This window comes from Leuresthes tenuis, unplaced genomic scaffold, assembly GCF_036924035.1.
Source record: "Leuresthes tenuis unplaced genomic scaffold, fLeuTen1.0.hap1 SCAF_9, whole genome shotgun sequence".
NCBI classification, from domain to species: Eukaryota; Metazoa; Chordata; class Actinopteri; order Atheriniformes; family Atherinopsidae; genus Leuresthes; species Leuresthes tenuis.
This window is the reverse complement of record NW_027325363.1, coordinates 4790307-4816175: the sequence shown is the minus strand read 5'-3', so window position 1 is coordinate 4816175 and position 25869 is coordinate 4790307. Positions and strand designations below refer to the sequence as shown.

The window sequence follows — 25869 nt, the reverse complement described above, 5'->3', positions numbered from 1 at the left end:
GTACCATAAGAATAAAGAGTCATCCAAATGACTTACTGCCACTGGTGACAGAACCTCCGCCTCATGCCTAACAAAATTCTCATTTGGAGTGTGACATTATTTTCACAATCCTTCCCTGTTGCAAGAGGGGAATGTGACAAATTCCCGACTTCAATTAGACTCTAGTTTAATTACTTCCATTTACCAAGGTATTAATTCAGATCCCTCTCCTCAAGCCCTCACTAATTCCAGTATGATGGATTCTTGCTCATAATTTCTACACAGTTCACTAGAAAGTGTCCCCCCTGGTCTCATTTACCATACGGATAAGACTGTGAAGCCAGGGCTTAAAATGTATAATAACAACATATAATAAATTAAATCACTGTACTAAAATCAGTAATAAAAAATTAAGTGAATCATTGTTACAGTGAGTTAAATAATTAATTTAAAGGGTCTTGATTTTGTGAATTTATAGGAACCTACAACAGAACCAGGTTTGCATATGAGTTTGGATGTGATGCAGCAACAAAATTTGTCCCAACATTCAGCCATGTAAAGCCTCTTTTTATAATCTGCACAGAACTAGTGCACACATGGACATCAATATATGATGTGAAAACATCATTCCTTGGCTCAAAGCTGGCCAAAGACAGCAAATTGTCTTTAGCACAGTCACAGCTCATGTTTTGAATAAAACATTAGTATGTGTTCAATGGATATTACTTCATGATTTAGTACTGTTTATTTACTGTTTACCAGCTTATTCTGGTGATGTTTTTACTTTATTGTGGCGATTTGTGGATAAGATGATTAAGTGTTAAGTAGGGTGAGAGTTATTCTGGCTAAGGACCTGAAAGACCCTAAAAAATGCCGATACTTATATTCATGTTTTATCCACTTTGATTTAAAATATCCAGCTTTGAACTCTGTATTCAAAGCTAATATGATGTATGTCACTCATATTTCAACTTGGAAGAAGCCAGGATAACATATTAATTATAGTCTTGATGTTGGAGGTGGACATTAGCCAACAGCTGTTCTTAAAATATCTAAAAGTAACCAGCAGGAGTCATACGACCACTATGTGTGTGGACAAGTAGCCGAAAAAAAAGTGGGGAAACTCAAAGCGGAAGTTAGGAACGAAGCAGAGCAGGAAAACCTCTTTTTGGGAACTTAGAAGTTGGTGTTTCATCGGAGCTACGTGATGAAAAGGAAACACTTTTCCTCGCTGAGTTACAAAGTTTGAAAGCCAGCGCTGTCGTTGAGGGACAATGGGACTCCCCACTCTGGAGTTCAGTGACTCTTTCTTGGACAGCCCGGACTTTAGAGAGCGCCTCAAATGCCATGAAATAGAGCTGGAGCGCACAAATAAATTCATCAAAGAGCTAATCAAGGATGGAAATATGCTGATCACTGCGCTCAAGAGTAAGTATTTCAACACGTCTTCTTAAACTCACATGAGTCCAGAAATAAAGACTGCAACTACCTGAGCCACAGGCGATTTGCAATCAGAGATGCATTCATTAGAGCTTACCTAAGTCTGCTGTGTGCTGCCTGAATGGCCCCTTTCTGAGCTCAAGCTACCGCGAGCTGAATATGCTTGCGGTCTCCTTTTGGGAGTCATTGATATGCTACTAAAGAGCTTAAATCTATATAAAACCCACAGATAATTCATTAAGCTGAGGTTGTTGTAGTTCCAAGACATTTGTTTGCCTTTGTGTCTGGCTCCCTGGCTACACTGCATGCATGCAAAGGCTTGTTTTACAGATCATAAAGTAAAGACCAGAGTTGGATGAACATAAGCTGCTGTAATACCCAGTCAGACGGCCACAGTCAGACATATGGATATCATTAGTCTACTGCCAGATTGTGGTTACTTCAATTCATTTATGACAGAGGTAGAGAAAAAGACACTTCAGCATCTTTAATGAGTGCATGAACTAGGGCTGAATGGCAGTTGGAATGAGGATGCTATCACTTTGTCATGGGTCATTGTCCTCTGTAATTCCAAGTCAGTTTTAAATTCCAACATGCTGATTAAACTAGACTTCCTGTCCTGCTGTATGCCTGTGGGGAAGGGAGTTAGGTCTCTTTACGTCAGAAGTGTGTCGGTGAAATGGAGAAAGATTAGAAATATAGGCCTAATAAATATGGAAAACCGCAGTGTTGGGATATAATAAGAAGGGCACAGCAGTGCCTTGAAGAGCACTCACTAACCCATCACTCAGCTTGATATTCATTTTTCCCACAGTTCATCCTGAAATGGCCAAATGGAGTCTATACTGAAAGTGTCAGCCTTTTCACACTTTCACACAGTTTTTGAAAAAAAAAATAGCCATTATCTTACACGATATAGTACATGTACTGCACATGTATTTGCTTTTTTCTGCTCTCGTGGTTGAGACAGTTAAGCAGTAATTCTACTAATCCAACAATTTACACATTATATACATAAACACACATTAACCAGAGGAGAAATGTTGCGATTTACAAACATTTCACCACACAAGAAGTTATAATATCTTATCGAAAGTAGACATTTTACATTTTGCACTATTTCTGGTTCAAATTAGTGGCATTGGCCACATTACAATCTCAAAGCATATTACCACAATGAGTTCGAGAAAGCTCAAAACTTTGCTGACTTTGGCTGTGATCATTCATTACTTATTTCTACTCCACTGTACACCCTTGGACAAATCCACTGTTAGCTTTGTTTTGCAGATATCGCAGAACAGGAACTCCCACTATACATGTAATACTTCTTACACCTGCTTGTGGCCACTTCCGGGCCCTACATTGTGAAATCCTGTTGAATGATAAACTTTATCAGTACTTGCTTGTCCTTCGTACATTTCTCTTTTTTTTACCTCTTTTATCAGTGTCACCCAAATTACGGTGCCTAATAAATATGACATCAAAGACAAGCCTCACTACAGGTGGTCTACATGTGGTTAATTATAATCTTCCTGTGACTCGGGTGGCTGTAGCTCAGGAGGAAGACCAGTTGTCTGCCAATCAGAAGGCTGGTAGTTTGACTCCTGGCTTCCCCAGGCCACATGTGAAAGTGTCCTTGGGCAAGACCATTACCGTTAACTTATATAATGAATGATTATATTCATTTTTGGACCATCATGTTTGATCTGTGTAAAGTGTGCAATGCACAATAACGCAGCCTCTCCCATGCATTTTTTTTCTGCATTTTCCTCAGTGGAGTTATGACAAGAGCTGCAAGAACACTTCAAACACAATTTAGCTAGATTTTCTGCTTTTGTAAAAAACATGAAGTTTTTGCATCTGTTATTTCCTTCTATTGCGTTTGGGTGCGTTTTTGGTTTTCACTCAGTGTGTCTTTTCTCAGCTGTATTCCTATTGGTTGTTATTGAATGTTGCTTATAAGAGCAATCACATTGTAAGATGACTTTCCTAGTGTTTCTTTTTACTCCTGTAATACTCGCATTACAATGTATGCTGATGATACAACAATTTATTGTGCAGAAGAAACCATTGATGAATTAAATAGAAATCTAAATGAAGAAATTAAGTCGGTTTCTGAATGGGTTAATTCCAATGGATTGATTTTGAACATGTTAAAAACAACTAGCATGCTTATTGGATCAAACTATTTATTACGTTCAAACACAGAGCTTCATGTTAAGATTAACAATCAAATAATTACACAGGTGAAAGAGGTAAAATTATTAGGAATTATCATAGATCACACACTATCATGGGATATGCATATTAGGAGAATAATAACCAAAATTGGAAACATGCTCTCCATGATTAGGAGATGCTATTTAACAACACAAATTTCTAAACAAGTTATTCAAGCACTGGTTTTGTCACTTATGGATTATTATACAGTTGTTTGGTACATCACCAGCCAACATAAGAAAACTGCAACTTATGCAAAACAAAGCTGCACGCGTTGCACTTACTTGTGGAAGAAGGTTGAATATTCGTAAAATGCATGCAAATCTTTGTTGGCTGGATGTTAAGCATTGATTGTTGTATCTGTTGATGGTATTTCTTAGAAACATTATAACAACAAAAATGCCATATATTTTATATAGTAAATTATCTTTTAGTTCAGACATATATAATTATGCTACTCGACATGCTGCTAGAGGTTATTTTATTTTACCAAGGGCTCTTTCTCAATGTACAGTATTATATAGAGCTATGAAGGAGTGGAATGACCTCCCGAATTATGTCACACAACAAAGAAACATGGTCAGTTTTAAAATGAAACTAAGAGATTATTATTCAGATCTTAATTTTGACCATTAGTGTAAAGTGGGTCTGCGTATCTTTGTGTAATCTTTGTATAATGATTCAATGTAGGAGCTGGTAGTGTTTAGGTTTGGTGTTTGTTGTATATGTTTTGTTTGTATGTGTATGTATTAAGTATATGTTTTCTTATTTATTTTGCTCAAATGGATTTGAAAAGACCCCAGGAAGAATATCTTTTGCTTGGATAATGGGGATCTTAACAAACAAACAAACAAACAAGCTCCAGCCAGTTTCACCTGTGAACTCTGGACAGTTTCAGGAGAACAGGTCGGGACGTTGTTCATAGATGCCAGTGTAAAATATACTGCATTCAGTCATACTGCGGTGTGTTTGTGGAGGTGGTAGGAAACTCAGACATTGATCAGGAGTTGTATAAACAGGACTATGAAGTGTTTGTGACTGGCAAACCTGTGGAGGGAGGTCTGTGGGTGCAGATGGGCCCAGAGCTGCTCGTGCAGCTCCTGAGACGTGCCCTGAAGCTACAGGGAGTAACTCTCCTCAATGTCGGGACGACAGGTTCACTTATGTGAAATTTTCTTTTAGTTGTTATGACTTTTATTTCCGCTGTACAGCTTGTTAACAAACTCCCTCTGCAGTTTGGACTTTAATGGCAAACGTGTGCCACTATGAAACGCGTGCACTGATTTATCACAAATGGTGTTTTTACACACAGTATCTTGTTTTAGTTTTCATTATTGTTAAAGACAATGATTGTAAGCTAAATTCAAATCTAAGTCACTGCAGAGCCCTCGTCTACATAAACTAACTCACTACATCTTGCAAATGTGATCGAAAGCTGTGGCTTTGCCATTCTTACTTGAGATCTTGGTTTTAAACACTGTAATAACCGTGAAATGACGTCTCCCACGTACGGATACCAACTAACAATCAGGTATAACACACAGTAATAAATGCTTATGCTGCTGGCTCTTTGTTTTGAGGCCTGAGAGCTCCAAGATGTTTCCGTTTTCGATATTTGTGTGTGGTGAGTGCAGAGCACCATATCATGAGGTCTCTGTTTAAAACGAATTCCCACAATTTGGAAGATTTGAGAGGGTATTGATGTAAGCAATGCAATGCATTGATGTATGCTATGTAAATTACCGGTAATGAAACTGAAAAAAATTACATAATCATTGGCACATTGTTGCAGCCTTAGATATAAATAACAGAAAAGAGGGCATGTAAAAATATCCAATTTAGTTTAAATGGATTGTGAGATGTATTGTCCCACAGAAGTATCTTCTTGCAGCGACGCCTCTGCGATAGATTACATTTATTTCCTCACCAGGGCTGTTGTCCAGCGATCTTGCAATGCTCATGATGATGGAGATATAGCTCATATTTCCTACTCTCTATCTGTCTTTGTTGTTTGGATCCATCTCGTTTCTATTATTTCTTCCTCTTGCCTCCGTGTGCCCTCTTCCTCATTTATGCACAGATGCATATTGTTCTTTTTCTGGTCGCCATGCTGGCCAGCTTCGACTTAATGAGGTGGTCCATGGTGTAAACACTGAGCGTGCAGTTGCTTGGCAACACCATTTCTTTTGAATCAAAGAAGTAATAATACCAAAAAAAAACAAAACCGTCTGGTTTTGGTTTCAGAGGATACACTGAAGTCTCCCACCTCCCAGAAAAGAAATCAAGGCCAAAGCTTTGGAGTGGACTAAGACTTACTAGCATTTTACAGTGGAAGGAAGTTACATTTACTGATGAATCCCAGTTTTAGATGTGTGCGAGTGACATAAGGTGCATTGAGGAGACAAACAGCAAAGAGAATGACACTGCAGAGTATCAAACCTTCGATGAAATGTGATGAGAATCTTTAAGTCTGGAGGAGTTTTGAGCTATTCTGAAGCTAGTCACATGGCCTGAACTGGCTCCCTTTGAACCAAGTAAAAGTAACACTCCATTTTTCAGAGACATTCTGCTCCCTCTTGTTTGCATCTTTGTGGAGAAAAACGTGTACAGCATCAGCATAATGAGCTTAAGTACACCTTGAAGCTTTGAAGAACTATCTGAACACCGAAGAAGACCAAGGAGTGCTGACTCATGGATTTTCCTCCTGACATTGCATCCACTAAACATTAGTTTGAGCACTGAAGAATGAGAAAGACAATCATTTATGACTTTTGAAGCTCTTCAGAACTTTGTTAAAGAATGACAGATGCACATCTTATCAGTTTACTTATTTATACAGATTATTTACTTTTCTTACTTTAAAGAACTCAACCCTGTCATGATAAGACATTGGATTGTTTCATTCACTTTTTCAGTTCTACAGGTACTTTTGATTAATAACAGAACTGAGGAGCTATTTCATATCTTTTATCGCATGGAAACAGTTCTGTCAGTGGGTGCGTCTGCTGGACAAGAATACCCTGCTGAATGTTTTATTAATGGCTGTGAGGATACTTTGTACCAGCATGTCAGAGGCCCATGCAAAGGGTTTAATACCAAATAAGACCTTAACACTCCAGGTTGTACCAACCATTTAAGTCAGTGGCAAGGGATATGAGACTTTGATAGCTTTGATTGGATTATTGATGGTGAAAAACTGCATAGGTAAAGCTCAGCTTGAATCCCTCCCATGCAGTTCATGTTTCTCTAGGTCTCTTAAAACTGAAGTTAAAATAGAGAAGTTAGATGCAATAAATGATGAATGTCCATCTATTAGTAAGTATGTTTTAGTCATTGTTTTTTATGTGCATTTTGAAGTTGCACTTTTGAAAATAATTGATAGATTTGACCTTCAAAAAGTTGTGGAGTCTGTGGTAAGATGGAAACCCTGAACACAAATCAACTCATGTGACTCATGTGACAACGGATCACATGAACGATCATTAACTCATTTCATGTTGGCATACATGAAAGAATAAAAACAACAATCTCAATTTAAAAGAATTTCTAAAAATCTCTTCATTTTCCTCTCATGTTTGGCCAAGGTGACGGGTTTTGTTTGAGTCAAATTTGGGTGCCCATGTACTTCTCTTTTATTGTAGCCAAGCACACCTTAGCCTCTACTGGCAGCTGCTGAATGAACATCACAGCATTGTTAATTCAACCTAAACAGAGTTAAGAAAATAAGTTTGACACATATGTTCTATGATGTAGCATTTCAAAAGTTAGCTTCAAATTTGCTTTGCTACTTTGTGAAGCTACTTTAAAGGTGGCTGGAGGTAATTTGGGGTTGTATTTGCATTTCACTTGTACTGATCTGCGGTTTGTTCCTTTAACTGGAAAATCCAGTCTCAATCAAGGGTTGGGAAAGGCTGCAGGAAGTGTGAAGATGGAAATAAATTATTTATGGTTTTTAGCTCAGGATGTCTTCGGGGTTTATGACCCTTTATGACCGGGCATAAGTGGGGACATTACTGGAAGATATTTAATAGACTATTTGTGTCCCATAGTAGTAATCATCCCATGTTTCAGAATTGAGCCAGCTTGTTAATACATTACTTGTAAAATAGTTCTACACATGCTGAGGCTATGTCGTGTCTAACTACGGTACTGTATTTGTACTATACTTGTGTTTGGGATGTGCATTGGTTGTCAGTCATGTATTTTAAGATATTTAGGAGATTAGAAATGCTGCTCTTTAGTAACTCTGTTGTAGAATTTATCACATAGCATAAGCAAATGTTCCAAAAGTATCATGAAATTTGACTGTACTGTCTGCAGATCGTTGCTTTATAACTTGAGTATAAAAACAGGATCAGATCTTGATTTGTTGATAAATGGTGACTGTCTTGTTTTCTGTGGCAAAGTACTGGAGGCAAATTCCAAACTATTGAACAGCTGACATAGGCCCTGTATTGTTGCTGGAGGTTTTATTAAAAAGCAGCCATTTTTTCTTATTAGGATGGCTAATTAGCTGGCTCATCTTTAATCGCATCAACAGCTTTTGTCAGGGATATAGTTTCCAGCTACATATATATAGCCAATTGCTAAATAATCGGAAATGTATCTTTTTTGCTGGGCAATACTTTTTAACAGTACTTTTGTTTTTGGCCATTTATGTGCTCAAATTCTTATCCATCTTATCAAATGGAAATAGTTTTACCTGGGGGTTAATGAAGTATATTCTACAATATGACAGCACTGCCAAACATGCAACTACAGTCAAAAAGAAACATCACCAGCTGAAGGTAGAACAAGATCGATGCAATTCATCAGCTCCCATAGAGTCCTGACCTCACATTGTGCAGTAAGTTTGAGATTACACTCAGATACTGATCACTCCAATATCATTTTTATACCAAAATCCCATTTTTAAATGTGAGTACATCATCTAAAAACAAACCAAGCCTGGTAGTAGCAGGTTTCTCATCATTGCCATCAAGGCTACATTTACCAGTCCAGTACTCCTCTACCTCCCAGAGAATGGGCATGTCACTAAGACAACATGAAAGTACGGTACTACTTTGGATCCTTTAGGGCGGTGTTTCTCTGTCTGAGATAATTGGGCTAGCTTACTAATTTTGCTTGGACCTCAGATGTCCGCCCCCAGACAGCATGACTAAATAAGATAAAAAAAGAAAGAAAAAAACAAGTCCACAAGTTGCTGCTTTCAGTTTCAGAGCTTCCAGGTGAGGCAGTCAGTGGATGTGTGTTTCAAAAGTGAGCTGTGCCCATTTTTGTGGTCATGAAGCACCCTCAGCGAAAATTAGTGTGTGCACACAGGTGTTGTGTTCTTATTGATGTCGAGTCAAGCTGGGGCCTATTAAAGCCCATGTTGACTGCAGTCATTTCACACAGGCCTGGTCGACTGGACTGCCGATTAAACATGTGCACGTTGCACTCAAAAGCCAGATGTTGGCAGGTGTTTGCAGATTTTTACACCCATTAAAAAAATAATAGAATTGTGGCAAGTTTTGCAATGCTTGAAACAACCTACCCGCGAGGCATATGTAGAACTGTTGTTAGTTTAAAAGCTGTTGCTCTTTTTCTGTTCATTGCACTTAGTAAGAAATCTGTTGTTGAGTAAAAACAACCGATCATTATTTAAAGTAACTTTTTTTTGTGATTTTTTTAAATTCCTCCAAACAAGAGAACTAACACATTTTTTGCCTCCACAATATGTGATCATGAATTTATTTGTTGGTAAGAATTTGGTTAGTAAGATCTTATCGCAGGTGCTGTAGGTATCTTCACCAGTCACTGTTCACACCTGGTGTAGATAACAACTGCTGGTTCTTTTTAAACCCTGCAGCTGACTGTGGTAATTGGACACTAAAGGCACTAATTATCCCATTTTGAGTTGGGGTGGGAGAAACCACATATAAGAGAGAAGTAATTAGGAGGTAGGACAGTTTTTCAGGAGGCATTAGGCCACAAGGTTTTACAAAAGGATGTTTTAACTATGAAATCCATATGGTGACATTTAAATTGTAAGAGAATAAGGGAATGAGAAAGGAGTCACCAAAGTCTGACACAGTTAATCACAATATGCATCTTAGAATTTTTCATTTAGTATTTCTATATAAATTAGTAAATGATGTTGATTATTTGATTACCATTGCAGAAAGGCTTCGTTATACATAGGCACTACGCTGGTGGCAGGTGTTGCTCTGGTCGTATCATCTTTGTCTTTGTTTCAATCCAAATCCAGACAAGTTCAAGAAAAGACATCGAGCATGTAGTGCCAAAGCAAAATGGAGAACAAAGAGGAAGTTAAATAAAAAGTAAATATTTTACTCTCAGTTGTCATGGGGAATTTAAGATCCTTGTCAAACAAAATGGACAAGCACGGAGTGATGCCGAGGGCATAGTGGGTTATTATGAAGGCAGTGCTTCACCAAGACATGGCTGCAGGACTCCTCACTACCTGGCATTCAGATTATTTGAGCAGTGAGTAACAACAGGCAGAGTCAAAGATAAAGGAGGAGAGATTGCAGTGTTATGTTGGAGTAATTATGGGTATCTCACTGAGAGGGAACGTCTCTATACCCAGAAGTTTTAACTATTGGCTGCCAGGTAGCTGCTGACCTCGTCAAAAGGGCAGATTTAGCACTTGCTAATTCTCCACCCCCCAAAACAGACTGTTCAAAACAAGAGCTCAAAACAGGGCGAAGACAAAACACACTGTGCTTAATCTCGCAGGCATTTTGTCTAAAGCCTGTGTCATACATCTCAAGAACGCCTCAGGAAATTGTGTCAAATTGTTAAAAATATGACACCTTTAAAACCAAAAGCAGTGTATAAGCATCTAAAGTGTCACCTGTTTTTATTCGGTCCGACCTGAATGAACCTATGACCCATTGGCACGTTTTGTGGAGATTGGTCCATTGTTACCATTCTTTTTTATTAAATCTTGAACATCTTTAAAAACAACAGAACTCATCATTGTGTTGTTAATAGCAGCTGCATGCATGCCTGCTCTAATTCACTTTCTGCTTGTCAGGTTCTATCTTTGCTGTGTTTCTGTAGCTGCTTGTGCTAAATGTCTTTTCTAACAATGGAAGCCAGTTCAGCTGCCTGTGTGCATTGTTGGTAGGATACAGTAAAGGATTCAAGTGTTTCCCCCACTGGTGACAGCACATTTATTACTCCAAAAATTAAAATATGGCACTATACATATTTTAAACATATTCAAAGCATCGCATCAACAAAATAGGGGGCGTGATAGCGGTAAGAAGGAATCTTGATGTTGTCTCAAAGTTGAAAGACTGATTTTTGATCCGTTGTTTGAGAATAGAAGTTGTGAAAAAAACTAAACATGCACATTTCATGCTCTTTTTCAAACATCAGCAAGTGCTGCCTACATAAACATGGGTAGTCGAAATCCCCTTAAACAATCAGTGCTTTTATTTTTCTGATGAGGTCAGGCTCACGAAATTAGTTTCCTTGTTTTAGCTGCTTATTTTAGCTTAATTTCTACAGTCGTTATCAATCTTTTCACTGAAGTCTCTGAAATAAAGCAAGTAAACATACTTCTCATGATGACAAACTGTTGCCCCAAGATTAATAGCTTGTACCTCATCCATTGCATTTGAGTAGCATCTCATCAAGTATTATTACTCAGATCAATCAAAGGCAGACCACTGTGGGATCCTGTTTGTAGTCTCCATCCTAACCAGTGTGTCCAATATCCGTTGGCCTTTTAAGCATAGATTGACTGCTCTGCTTTGAAGATAATTTTTTTTATTGCTGTTTGACTTGTTAAGTGTTTGACCTTTTTCTCCAGACATTGGTTTATTTGGCCTTTTTTTCCACAATGTTACTGAATTACGTAACTGGCCTGCCTTTGAGTTTGTACACTGAGGGGAAAGCTACCGATACTGGACTTTAGGAAGCCCTGATGTTCCATCCATATGTTTAAATAGTTTTTTTCTTTGATGACCAAAAGGAGAGAGACATTGTTAAAAATGAAATCATTAAATGAACCACAAATTATTATTGCGTGATCTATTAAAATCTTCCTATGATATTGATAAATGTGTACAAAGACTAGTTCCCTGTGTGGTGAGGGAATCCTTCGAGACTTGCTTAAACTCGAGCACGCAGCCTTTTGGTGATACTTGTGTCCTTCATGCATAATTTGTACAAAGAACCGACTGCCTGTTCTGTGCACATACAGTAAGCAGGGCAGGGATGCACTTTAAGGAATTTATGCAGACCTTGACTGTAATGTTGCTGTAATACTCTTAGTTTCCAAACCTCCAGAGTTTAAAAAATTTAGGCAGACATTTATTCTGCATAACTTGTAATGTTTTGTAATAATTCAGACAGTTTTCTTTGTCTAAACCAGAAGTCAACCTATCGTTATGCTACTTGACAGCGACCCTGCCACCAATACAGTGGAATGATGCTTCCTTCCTGGGATGCATGCACTAATGAATGGCTGACACGCACGGGGTCGTTACTGTAAAAACTACAGTATTTAGCAAGACTGTAAACAGCATCTTTCCTTGTTCCAAATGTGACTGCATGATTCCAGGGGATTTGTGGAATTTGATATAGATGCAGTTAGTGACATTTATTTATCAAAAATAAACATGACGTGTATTTTTTTTTTGTTTTCGAAAAGTATTTGACAATAGCGTTCAGCTTTGGGAACTCTTGTGTTTGTTTGTCTGAGGACAGATGATGCTCCCAAGGCTCAGCCACAGGAAATGTCCTGTAAACATGCTTGTATAACCATCCCCCATCCTCCCTCAGATAGCATTTGGCCTGACATCATTCTGTTTCACCGTGTGGGTGTGTGTTTGTGTCTTCTCAGAGTCTGTGCCTGTCCGACTGTGACTAAGGCCGACTGTGTGTTGTGGGATTATAGCATTTATATTGATATCTACATGTATTGATGCTTAGACTACTTTGATAAATTTTAACTCATGAAATGGAAATGAAACACAGGGGGACATTTTGTGACTTGTTAAACAATAATCCAGAGTGAAGCGGCAAGCGCAGCTCATGCAGCACTGCAAGGGGCAGACATATTTTTGTGGACAGACTTTGATAAAAGGATTAGACGTTGTATTCCTAAATACTGCTCTTCCTCAGACTGGGCAGGGAAATGTGTTAGACTTCAGTCTGAGGTCTGTTCTGAAGAGCTTTGCTTTTATTCTGTCTGTAACCATTCTGAAGCTAGCACTGTAAGGTGGCACATTTGTTGCTTTTTAAAACCGAAGGGCCATGAATTCACTTTCTTTAGCTTGACTTGTTTAGGGTTTATTATTCATGTAAATGTTGATCCTGTTTTACCTTTGTAATTTTCTGTTGCTGTTGCTCAGTGATTCTGGTTGGCCCCGAAAAACTGCTTGGTTAGGTTTTTTGGCAATATAATTGACTGCTAAGACGTCGTAGTTCTGAATAAAATGCACTCTTTGACAAAGCTACATATGTTTTAGATGGAATATTTTCCCCATCTGCAGAAAGCTGCTTTCTCATTTTCCATGTCCCAACAGCCAAGTTGCATGACAATGAAATCTTCATCAGACATAGTTTCTTCTGCGTGTCTCATGGGCTTTATGTCAGATATTGTAGATATTGACTTCTGACAGTATTGCAAACTACCTTCTATGTTGTACAGTTTTGGTAAAGGGTACCTTGTGCATGGAAATGTGTCATAAAGGTATCCTGACAAACTTTCATCTGTGCAGCCTGATCTTATTGTAGAATCTGAAATTGGCATGGGAGAAAATAAATTCATCCGTGCAAGTAAACATGCATAACGCAAAGCCCAGCACAGCTTTCAAACTAATGTATTTGCCACATTCTTTCCTTTTACAGATGGGGTGGGACTCTGATGTAGAGTAGGTGATGTGAGAAGATCTATTTAGATGCAAGCTATGATGCTTTCCTGAACCCAATCAACAAGTTTTAATGCCTAAAGCTAACCATCTGGTTTATATGTGTAAAACTAAGCAGTGACTGAAAACAAAAGGTAGAGTTCAACATTAAACCAAGAAGCCAAAGGATCAGATCAGATCAAACGTGCCCTCCTGAATTACTTTTGTAGCAAAGGTTTTTGGGAAATTTGGAGAAAGTCCTTTGCAAACTGTTGTTACTTTTTCCCCCCTTAGGGCAGTGAGTTATTTTTGGAATATGTTGTCAGTGTGTCTTCTGAAAGGAAATTTCTGAGCTCTAAAGGCTGTAGACTTGGTGATAAATGGTTGAGGCTGGCATGCCTGGCTTTTTTCATTCCGACAGACTTAAAGGGGTAATAACTCGGGTCTTTTTCTGTAGAGCTTCAGAATAGACTGTAGCATTGCATCAGCTTCATATAAAAGACCCAGTGTGAGGAACTTCTGTTTTTTCAGTTGTTTTCAGCCACTAAGCTAGCTGAAACGATATACTTTTGAGAACATAAATTTCTCCATATAATTATCTGATCACCTGTAACACATTCCTAATAGAATGTGTTCCTAATAGGATTCATTCACTTTCTCCTGAAGTTAATGTATCTTTTTAAGTCATGATTCTTAAGTATCTAAACCTCTGCTTTTGTTTTAAGCAGTGACAGTTGTTATAAAGCATCCTATGTGATCACCCATAAGCATTTTAACAGTAAAGTATTCTGCATATCAGCCCTGTACCACTTAGATGATCTTATTTTGCAATCTTTTCCATTCATGCTTTTTTTCCAGCCAAATTGATTTATGTAAGAATTTGTAAAAAGTTATTGCTAAAGAAGTGAGTGTGGAGATGTAAGGCTTTGTTTCCAGCAGTTGAAAACTTTCTGTATGCCACTTGAGTGCAAGGGTCTGTCTGCTAGCTCTCATCACACAGAAGCACTCCCTTCCCTGCTGAGCGACTGACAGGCAGTCGCAAAAGTAAGCAGGTGGAAAAGGCCTTACCTGAAGGGCCGCTCCAAAGTTACAATCCTTCCAAATGGAATCAAAGTGGCACAATGCACCCTACTGTTGCATCAAAGAGATCTCCCCATCTCTCATTAAGCTGGGGGCATTGAGGCTCTCCCCTTTGAAGGCCCTCTCATCTGAAATCAGCAGTGTATCACTGACAAGATAAAGTAGCTGTGCTGTTTCTCACTGCCTTGTGGAGGTACAGGCACACCGTGAGCTGCCTCAGACAAACAAGTGCACTTTATTTCTCATTCCCTCACTAAATAACAAAGATGAATTTTAAAGTTTGGTAATCTGTAAATGTTACACAGAACACTGTGAATTATTTTTGAGTCATTTAAACAGAAGTGTAAATGTGTGGCCAACAAAGGCTAAAGTTATATGAGTGTTGCTTTTTTTAATGAAACACATTTATGCAGGCGAAGAAAGGTTTCAAATTCTTTTGTGCTCTAATTTGAGCTAAAAGAATTCATTCAAACCAATGAGAAATATTCAGAGAAGTGGAAGATCAACAAAGATGTTGCCTTGTAATTACTTTTAAAAATGAGTGTGTTAAGTGCACCACACTGATGACACTGAAGTATTCAGAAGGATATTTTTCTAACACACTTTTTGTATTTTTCATAATAATTTAGTGGTTAACAGTGGTGGTGAAAGTTTGTGATAGTAAGCCCTTATTTCTGCAGAGCTCTAAAAGTAGAATCCATCCATCCATTTTCTGTACCCGCTTTATCCAACTCAGGGTCGCGGGTTGTCGAAACCAATCAACTAGACGTAGAAGAAAATACATTAACCTCTTTCATTTGCAAGCAGTTGAATATAGAATTGTATTTGGGTGTTTTTCAGTCAGTGGAATATATTTAGGTGCATAGGTGCCATGTTTTATTCCAAGAACCGAAGTCTACCTGAGTCTAAGCTTCACAACACACTTTTGGAAGTGTTGTGAATTATTTCCAGAGCTCAAAAAGATTTGTTGTTGCTCATCTGGCTATTAAAGGAAACCATGACATCTCCAGAGAGGTTTGACTCCACCAGTCTGCAGATTGTGCGCTAAAAAAACATGGCTACCTTCCCCAGATCAACAAATATCATTCCAAGATCAAAGTGAGTAATTGTCTAAATCGTCCCAACAAAAACAAGGGTGTCTTCTAAGAAACTAAAGGCCTCTCCTACACATTTCTAATGATTGAGTACATGATTTAATAGGTTTAAATGGCAGCATCCGGAACCCTGAAAGGTATCTGCTGTCCTTTAGGAGCATTGCTGCCTTTCTGCAGCCCATGTGGACAAGCTAAAAGGCTTGACTTTTTTTTCCTTGGTGGAAAGTTGAGAACAAAATTGACCTTCTGGTTTTAATCCAGAACTGGAAGATAGAGTTAGCTTGAAAATTCATCTATGTTTCCAGAGCTCCTCCTTGGAAAAGAAGTATTCCTGCGGGCTGGTTACCATAGCAGCTGTAAAAGTGGCACTGATTGACGGCAGTTAAAGGTTCCTCCTGGCACATTTTTGGACATTGTCTGTCTTATGCATTAGTGTCAGACCACTGTCAGAGCTTCAGCAAATATGAGATAAACTTATTTTATAGTCCAGGAACAAAGTTGTGTGTTAAATGAAAAGCATGTTTGGAGAGAGGAAAACACTGCATTCCAGCTTAATGACCTTATCCCTTTGCCCAGCACCAATAAGACATTTTACAAACTATTAGAATTCAGAATTATACCAGCCAGTTAAAGGAAAATGTCAAGATCTGATTATGAATTGAATCTCAACAGAAAGTGGGTCAAGCAGAAAGGCAAAAAGCCCACAAGTCATTCTACTGAAACCAGACTGGTTTCAGAGGAATAAAGTTAATGTACTTGAATGACCAAGTCTAAGTCATGAGACCTTAATTCAGTTGGAATTTTGTGGAAGGACGTAAAGCGAGCAGTTCATGTGTGGAAAGGCATCCATGAGCTGAAGCTGTTTGAACGGATGAGCTAAAATATGTCAAAGCCAAAGTGCGACATTGATCAACAGTAACTAGAAAGATGTAGTTTTAGTCACAGACTACACCATACACTGAAATCACAGGGCAAACTCTTCTGCTTGTTTGATAATGTTTGTACCACTATTTTTCCTTCTAAAGTGTAGTATTTGTAAAAATTTTATTATTGAATGTTATTACCTATAGTATGTCCTTTCCAAAAGGCTTTGTCCACCCTCAGAGGCATTTTCTCACGTTACAAGTAACTAAATACAATTCAGATTATTATATGCCACCTTCTCATTTGTAATGCGTTTCTGAGATAACAAAGTGATAGTATTTGATGTACCCGAGGTGATTTTAGGTGAAAACAATGATACAACACAACACAAATGAACACACAGCACAATAATAATGTCTTTATGTAACTTTTTTCAAATTTTATGAACAGTGACATGTAAATATTTGTCTAATTCTTCATGCAGGGCTTTTTTTCAACATCTATTCTGTCACAACCAGGCTGGACACAGGACGCAGATGCAGGGTTTTTCAAAGAACAGTCTTTATTGAAAGACAATGGTTAAAGTCTCCAAGACAGAAATAAATACAGGCTATGAAAATTATTCCTAACACACTTCATCCAAAAAAGGAAGAAGTGTGGCTATGAAAAATACCCAAATAATATTCGCTCCACTATAAGGAGGAAAACACAATAACTTGTAATCCCTGTCGCTACGGAGGAAAAAGTCAAACAACAAAAAACTGGAGACATTAATCTATGAAAGGTAAGCAAAGGTAAGCAAACAAAAAAAAAATTACTCCACACGGAGGAAACAAAAGGCTATGAAATCTTTAACTTTCTTAATCAAATCTACGGTATAAAACTTACAAATCAAAACCACTCTCTTGGAGGAAATGGAGCAAAACACAAATGGCTGCTATGATCAAGGCTGTGGTAAATCTATGGTAAGGCCAGAGTGGACGCATGAATACAAGGACAAAAACAAACACACTGGCACAGGACTAAGGGAGACACACACTCTTATGCACAGGGTGACAGGTAACAGGTGGAAACATTTAGCAGACAATCAGACTGGGGCACACGAGGAAGCGAAAGTGACCTGAAACGAAAGGGGAGTTACTGTTTCAAAATAAAACAGGAAATGACAAGACATGACAAAACAAACCCAGTTGACCTCACCGCAGTGGGACATATCCATAGATTTTCAATTACATTTTGGTCCAGGATAGTGGAAGCCATATCAAAACCTTGTTTGCCCCTAATGATTTTTTTTTCATCAGCTTTTTTACTAACTGTGGGATGATTGCTGATATACAATAGGTATTTAACAGGTTCTTTCTTATACCATTTAAATGCGCCTCATGTCAGTGGTTGGAAAACAAGCCCAAAGCAGTGTTAATACATCCCCTGAAGCTGTTAAACAGTTGAAGTTGTGTTCTTGTGGTGAAATGCTGCACACAGAGGTCCCTATTCCCATCACAGCCAAAATGTTCTATGACTTCAGGCTTGTTTAGATGTTGATTTGCAGTTTCATGCACTAAATTTTGTGGTGAAGATTCATGAAAGGTTGTCTTCTCACAACTTTTCTGTGAAGGTCATATTTGATAAATGATCATGTCGGTCTCCTAATTGTGGCCACTAGGCTTCAGGAGTCTGAGTACTTACAAAGCTATGCATCACCTTTCCTTTCCTGTCATTGATTATGAATAAGCCCCAGCATTAAGCCAGTAGATGTGTCCACTCCACTAAAACTGAACAAAACAGAATGGCTACATCACTGTTATTTAAGTTGTTGAAAAGAATGTTTAATCTTTGTCATTATTATGATATCCTTTGGAGATTTTCTGTTGACTTTTAAATCGTAGGAACAGAACTTTTGACCACCAGACTTTTAAATGCAACATTTAGGGCTTAATCCAATCCCAGCTGACATTCTGCAAGTTAATTGACGGGTCGCTCATGACTCCAGGGCCCAAAACAAAGAGTTAAACAACCGTGCATGGTCACACCTGCTGCTAATTTAGAATCTGTGATGCACTGATTTAGCAAACCAGTGAGAACATACAAACTCTACACAAGGAGGCCCCTGTGGACCGCTGAGGTAGAACACAGAGACCTCTTGTTACGAGGCCACATTGTTTCTTATTCATACCACTGTTCCATCGTGTCGCCATATGCTAAAATATGAATTTTTTATGTTTGTTGAGAAGGTGCAAACCTGTGAAAGTGAGTCTACTAGGAAGAATAAACCACCTCATGCATTAGAAGACGGTATAATTTTGTAATCTTACTACAAAAATGTGGCAGTGACTGCTGACAAGTTCCAAAGACATTGTATGTCTTTTTTGCTACTAAAGCAAAAAACTTTTTTTTTTTAGCTGAAATTCTCCTGCTAGCATGACAGCTAGCATTAGATTTGCTGCTTGAGAGGACGCTAGCTCTGTCTCTGTGTCTGTCTTTTAATGAGAGTGCATCTGTTTGGCTCTGTTTAATTCCATCCTTAAATTCAGCCCTTCTAGAAATCCCCACAATATTTGAGTTATAACTTGGTCCCTGTCTTCAGTTCGTGGCCTCGTAGATTCTTAAATGAGGATGCACTATGTCATCCTAAAAGACACTTGCAGACTTTCGTGTAGACTTGTCTGCGTTTTGTCTGCTGCTGTCAGTGGATGGAATCTGGTAGTATGCAGTTTCCTTGGAGATGAGATAAAGGTTGTACCCATGGGGGTTTGCTGTGAGGTGACTGACAGCCACAGTTCTCTCTCATATCGTTCTCGCTGGGCACTAACTGGGGTAACTCCTTCAAACAGTCATGCTTTTCATGGGCTGTCGGAGCTCCACTCTTTGATGAAAACCTACACAAAAGGATCGTACAACATACCGAAGTTACCTCTTTAAGCAATCATGATGGCACATCAAATACTGTTTGAAGAAAATTTCATGCAAGGTGGAGTGTTTTCTGAGGGTGATGTAGGTATTAATGAAAGATTTTGGTAGATTTTTAAAACAAAAAAGTATGTTAATGAGGCAGAAGTTAAAAAAATAATGTTTTTCTTCTTCTTTTGCTTTGGCCACTTTTGATGTATTAGCTCTTTAGATTTCTATATGTTCATGTTGCTTTTCAACGTCTACAGATTCAAAGCTTCTCATACTTTCTTCTTATTTCTCCCCTGAAGAGCAAAGCCTTTTCACCGCATATTTCACACACTGAAGACAGTATGCAACAAATCCCTGCTCTTGTCAGAGAAGAGGTATTAGAGTAAGATGAAAAGTCAGGGGTACCATGGCGACCAATTTATTCTAAAGGTACACAATTTATTTTTTGCACTATAATTAAGTTTGAACTGTATTTACAGACCAGCCTCATCCTTTAATTTATCTGGATTGATTTACTTTTGGCATGTAATAATTTGTTACTGCCAAGTCACTATAATTACAAAGCAGTAATTATAGACATATAAAGAGATAATACACCCTAAAAATAGTTTTAGGACACTTTTGTTCGAATTGTTTCCACTAAAACTTGCAAAGGCACAACCTTGAAAATGTTACTCTTGCTCTGTCTTTACGGCTTTGCCCTAAGGTTAAAAATGAAAGCCATTCATTTATCTTCCTTTATTCTGATTCTCTCTCCATTTATCTTTGCTGTTCTGCCTTGTGATCACTTAAAGTGAGGCGGTTCCTTTGTAAATGCTTCAGCAATATTTTCTGCAGTCCCAGTTAATGAGCGGAGGGCCAACATCATTTATGTCGATTCCCAATCTTAGTAAATAATGCATATAAATAGAAATTGAATACAAACTGGTTATGTCAGGTCTTTCTTATGCATTTCTCCAATTTGAATATGCTACATGGATAATGAAATGGACAATAAAATCACTATATAGTCGCAAAAGATTCTTATAAGCTAAGCTTACTTTGTGTTCTGTTGTGTAAGCTATACCAAAAATCATAGTTTTTTACTAAGCTTCAAAAATGTGTCTTTTTTTCTGATGAGGATAAAGCAAAATTAGGTTAACTAGTTTTTGCAAATGATTAGATATTATCATTATTATATAAAAGGAATAGGCGCATACAGAGGGTGCATCAGGAACAAACAACTCGGTCAGTGCTTATAATAGCAATACTGCAATAGTGTTCCATCACCATCAGCTTTCTGTTTCCAACGCAGGTGATTTAATACCTCACCAAACAGGAATTGAACAGTTACTTAGGGATCTAGAAGTTAGGTGTGCACAAGCTTGTGCTGCAGCAGCAGGGGGTTGATGTTACAGCATAATGGAAGCTGTAAATTGATAAATGCCAAAACAATTTTGTTGAAATCACAAGAATTAACCAGGAAGTATAGAAACAGGTGAGATCTAGTAAATTATCTTCCCTACTTACTGTGGCATATGAGGTGAACTGAATGAACCTGATGTTTGAAAAAGCAGATCTAGAGAGGCCACTGAAAATCTAAATGGTGTCGAGCTGATACCTGAATTTCATTATCAATAATAAAATTGCACATTTCCACAAATATTAAGCTGTCTCTTAAAAAAAAAAAAAAGAATGTTAAATGTTTCTTAAAATTAAGAAACAGTGTCTGATTTAAAGAAAGAATTATTGGGTCACCTCACGTGCCTCTCTTTTGATAACTCTAACACAAATTTTAACAATAATCAGATTATAACATTCCCTTTTGTTGAAATTTGAACTCCTATTTTCGTACACTTTTTGTGGCTATGAGGAAACAATACAGCCATTTAAATGCAGTGCAGGTTTGCTTTGTGTAGGTGCAGCCTGTCGGCCAGAGCTAAAAGATCATCCATTATTGATGATCCTGCGAGGACAGCCAGACAACAGCATCACTGTATTGATCTCAAATCTGCAGCTTATGATCGGAGCACATCAATGACACAATATATCTTCTGGAAAAGTGGCACTCTGGTTAGAGTCTGTAACATTTTCAAGTGGTCAGACATACTGAAGATAATACATCTTACCAATATAGGCCAGATGTGTCCTCAAAACCCTTATTTGTGCTCGTGGAGTAAATGTCATTTTCTTCCTAAAATACTTACAGTTAAAAGGGAAACAAAAACATTCACTGAAAAACTAGAAATGATTCTTTTTTTATCAGGTTTTCCAAGGAATCTATTGTCCTTTGCAGATAACGCCATTGATTTTGTTTGTAGGTCGCTTTGTACTTTTGAATGCCTTTGAAGAAAAACCATTGTTGTGAGCTTGATAGGTTGGAGGACTGTCAAACATCCAATTAGTCAAACAAATGGGAAATTCAGAGGTTAGTCTTTTAAGTTGATATGTAATACTCCTCCTAGTAATTTAGATTTTAATTAATTTTAATAAAAACAGTTGCATATGAGATCTCTATATGGTGACAATATGGGACAATACAGCAAAATCTATGTAATAACATCTTTATATTTGAATCTGCCTTACAAATTATAATCTACAACAGCCTCCACCTTTATTTTACTGTCACTAAAGAGTCTTCCATCACATGAACACAGTTCCCACACTGTACACTGTACCACTTTGTGCATTTCCTACTTTAAAGGCAAGGCTCTTATATATTCCACGTTGTTTTACGGGAAGATATGGGTTTTGATGAGAGGAGAGACAAAGGCAAGCAGCAATTAGTAAGTCATTGTGGGTATGAGAAAAATGCACATTTAAATTGTGATGACTAACAACTCAAATGTTAGGCTGCTTTAGTACCTCCATTTTGTTTTGTCTTTAATTCAACTGAATTATGTGACGGTAAAAGCCTTATGTTTCACCCACTATTAAAACTGTACATGGGCCACTTTCATCCCAGCAGACCATTCACTGACCTTCTGGTAATTGAGGCATGAAATGGGTTTGAATAAGTTGCAAAATGAAAGATAAAATTACTTGTGAGTAGTGCACTTGATCGGATGCAAAAACATCAGTGCAGTGTTTACTTTGGCCTTTGCTTTAAAAAGATATGCTGTACTTCCTTTTAACTGAACTGATTTTCTCTTATTTTCATGCACATCACTGGAAATCTATTGTCTATGCTTTAGTTCAGTGGTTATGACTTTATATTAAAGTTACAAAGTAGAATTCATTTTACTGTTGTATTTAGTATGGTATGAAGTCCATGACAATTTATTTTCACTTTGATTACACTTACCAACCCAGTCTCACTCCCAACTCGGCACATAAAGTCACTAGGTCAGGATCCTAGTGCATCGAACGCAGAGGTTACGTCCAAATTGTTCCTTTCAGGTGTGGATAACACAACAATTTCAGGACGGGTAACCAAAGTAACATGGAAAATCTGAGCAAAACTTTTAGCTACAAAATATTCAAAAGTACTTTCAAAGTCTAGCAAAGTAGAAGGCAACAGTTGCCATTGAAGAGAGTCGAAATAAAGACTAAACGTAACAATAAAGACAATAAAAAATAAGTGAAAAACAGCAGTGAGAACGTTGGACTTAGTTTGGTATCTCTTCCCCTTACATAATCTTACAAAAAACTTGCACTCTGTGTCACCGCTATAGAAGGGTAAGGGGGAATTTACTGTGTACTTTGATGTATGGTGTACTTTAGAGCGATTCCCTGAGAATCAGACACTGAAGGGGCTTCCTGTGCATTAAAATGTGATGCTAGGGGCTTTTGAACTAGCAGTAGTATGTGACGAGTTAGAATTGAGACAACAAGCTGTTGAACTGAAATGGTCATATTCGTAATTTGTTCAGCTGCGTCAGTACTGCTCATAAAGGCATTCCATAAAGTATTGCCCCTACAAGTGGCAGAGGGGAAATATGGCTCTTATGAGCATTTCCACATCAGAGTTCACGTCATTCTCAGTTCTCTTTGTTAGGAAGACACTAAGGCATCATAAGGAGGAAGGACGGTCGTAGCATTTGACATGAGATTTAGGCCAGCTCACTTTTTTTTATCACCTCATGGTTAGATTTAGACAATAACGATACTGTATTAGGGTTAGATCAAGGGTTGATTAAAATGGTTTGGTCTAAAATACATTCTTTTTACAAGCTACTGTTGCCTTCATGAACCCCATTTTTCTGGGTACCTTGGTTTCATGCAAACACAACATATTAAGAAGAGAAATTTCCACTTTCTGGTTGGTGTTTGGAAAACAGTGAAAAATCACTTGGTTGGAGTCAGAATTACTTGGTAAGGGTATAATCACAAATAAACAATCTATTCACAATGTCACTGACACCATTATTTTCCTTCATATACAGTGTAAACATGTGTTTAAAAGACATAAATTAGACACGTGTTGTATTTTATGCAGGTGTTGTGTCTGCAATGAAAACCAAATCTTTTTTTTGTCCTCATAGAGTTTCACACGATTAAAGCTCCTCTAATTCTTAAATGATCATGTTACACTAATTACTACCAACAATGAGTTGCTGGGCAACTTTGACGCATTGCTGTTTAGTCAAAGGTTCAGAACTGTGTACATAAAAAGCTTTCAAAGACAACTCAAGGATCTTTGCTTCAAACAGATGAGGAGCTTACAAGTCTGCTGCCAGTGGATGTAGCAGTAGGACGAGGGCAGTGGTTAAGCTTTGTTTTAGAACTTGTTAAATACAGCTTGAATCCGTTCTTTGTGAATACAGATCATATTTGCTCAGCTATTCTGCAGTGATTTGTTTGTGATTGTCATGCTGTAGTCTTGTAAATATGGTTTGACTGATAATACACTAAGCCTCCAATGATATTTGATTAAAAAAAATACACAACAGTATAAATACAGAATTGACTTCAATAGATCTATTTTTGCAGGAACTCTGCATAGAAATAAATGTTTCTTTTTATTCTCTGATTATTTTTTTGGACTGCAAACCATTGTTTCTTTAAGTGTAATGCTTTGGAAGCTCAGCATTTCAAATAGAGAAGCAGGTGAGCACTATTAGTACTAATTGAAAATTATTTTGAGTTTATATTTATTTGCTTTGAAGATCAAATTTACAACTGAAAAACAATTTCTGAGATTTCTTTCCAGTGTTTGAATTAAAGGCGGTAGTGAAGTTTTCCATCTTTTTTAAGAGGTTTTGAAAAGTCAAGCTGAGGAAAATACATTTCATCGCAACTAAACTCCTGGAATGCAATAAACATCAAAGATTTATATCGAGCAGTAGGAGTGTACAAAATTGGAATTTTTCTGAGGCTTTTCACCCTTTCACTTTTCACACTCAGGTGGGAGTGCTCATCTGGGCTTAATTGAGCTTGACAGATCTAAGAATTTCGATCAATTGACTCATGCTAAAGCCAATATTCCAGTCACTTATGTAACTGCTGTTGCATAAAAGTCAGTGGGAGTTTGACAGTCTGAAATCAGGAATATTATTCCCTTTTGTGGCCCTTTCTTCCTGAGTCATGAAACAACACTGGGTCGTCTGCATTTATTTAGCTTTTATAAAACAAAACGGAAAGAATCCACAGGGCAAAGGATCTAAAGTGCCTTTTGTAGTCTGTCTTTTGAGGAGTTATAGTGTCACAAAACTTGAATCACATCAAGACTTGATGTCGATTTCATTGAATTCTCATTACAGCACAGCTGTCTTTACCGAAGTCTTTTTAAATTCCCCCTACCAACTGACATTTTTCATCAATGTTAAGAAAAAGCACTCAAAAAAAGACAAAGGAGGTCGCTCAATCATCACCTACCCATGCATCCACGCCTTCCTTAACCTAGTAAAATATTCTGTAAAATAGAATAATTAAACTACACAATATGAATGACCAAGTCAGTGCATGTATAATCCATGAATATCAACATGCCAAGTCAGCAATTGCTATCTAATGAGCTAAGACGCTAACATTAGCAGCCTAATGTGTGAATACTGGTACCATTATGTTGCAGCACTGTGACACAGAGCTGCAGGATGGTAGAGAAGAGAACTGATTGGCAGGAAAGAGAATTGCAAACATCTCAACTTCCTGTTTCCTATTACATGACAGATCACAGGAGAACAAGCACATATCAGCCTGATCTTTCTTGAATAAACACTGCAGAGCTTGGGAAAGTAAATTTTTCAGAAGTGTGCCTTAAAAATGGGCTTTTGTGCTTCACTATAAATTGTACCTATTTGGAGAATGTTTCTTTGTGTGTGTCTCAGCTTTGTTTTCTTGTTAACTTGCATGGCTTTATGTCAGCAGGGGGATATGCTACAAAATAGCATATCTAAATGTGAAAAAGGGCATTACTAATTAAAAAAAAGTAATACATCCTATGCAATAATCCTAACAAAGGAACAGAAGAGCTCATTAAAGGTTCGACATTGATGTAATTAGTG

At 37.7% G+C, this 25869-nt stretch overlaps 1 protein-coding gene across 2 annotated transcripts in view; it reads left to right on the top strand.

Moving 5' to 3' along the window:
• Window positions 1-1090: 1090 nt before the first annotated feature.
• LOC140313973 (rho GTPase-activating protein 42) overlaps window positions 1091-25869 on the top strand; it is a 65201-nt gene continuing 40422 nt past the window's right edge. For both annotated transcript variants that reach the window (XM_072391974.1, XM_072391973.1), the window contains exon 1: window positions 1091-1407. In XM_072391974.1, coding sequence (XP_072248075.1) covers window positions 1254-1407 — 154 coding nt within the window. In that variant the 5' untranslated portion in view covers window positions 1091-1253. The remainder of the gene's footprint in view (window positions 1408-25869) is intronic.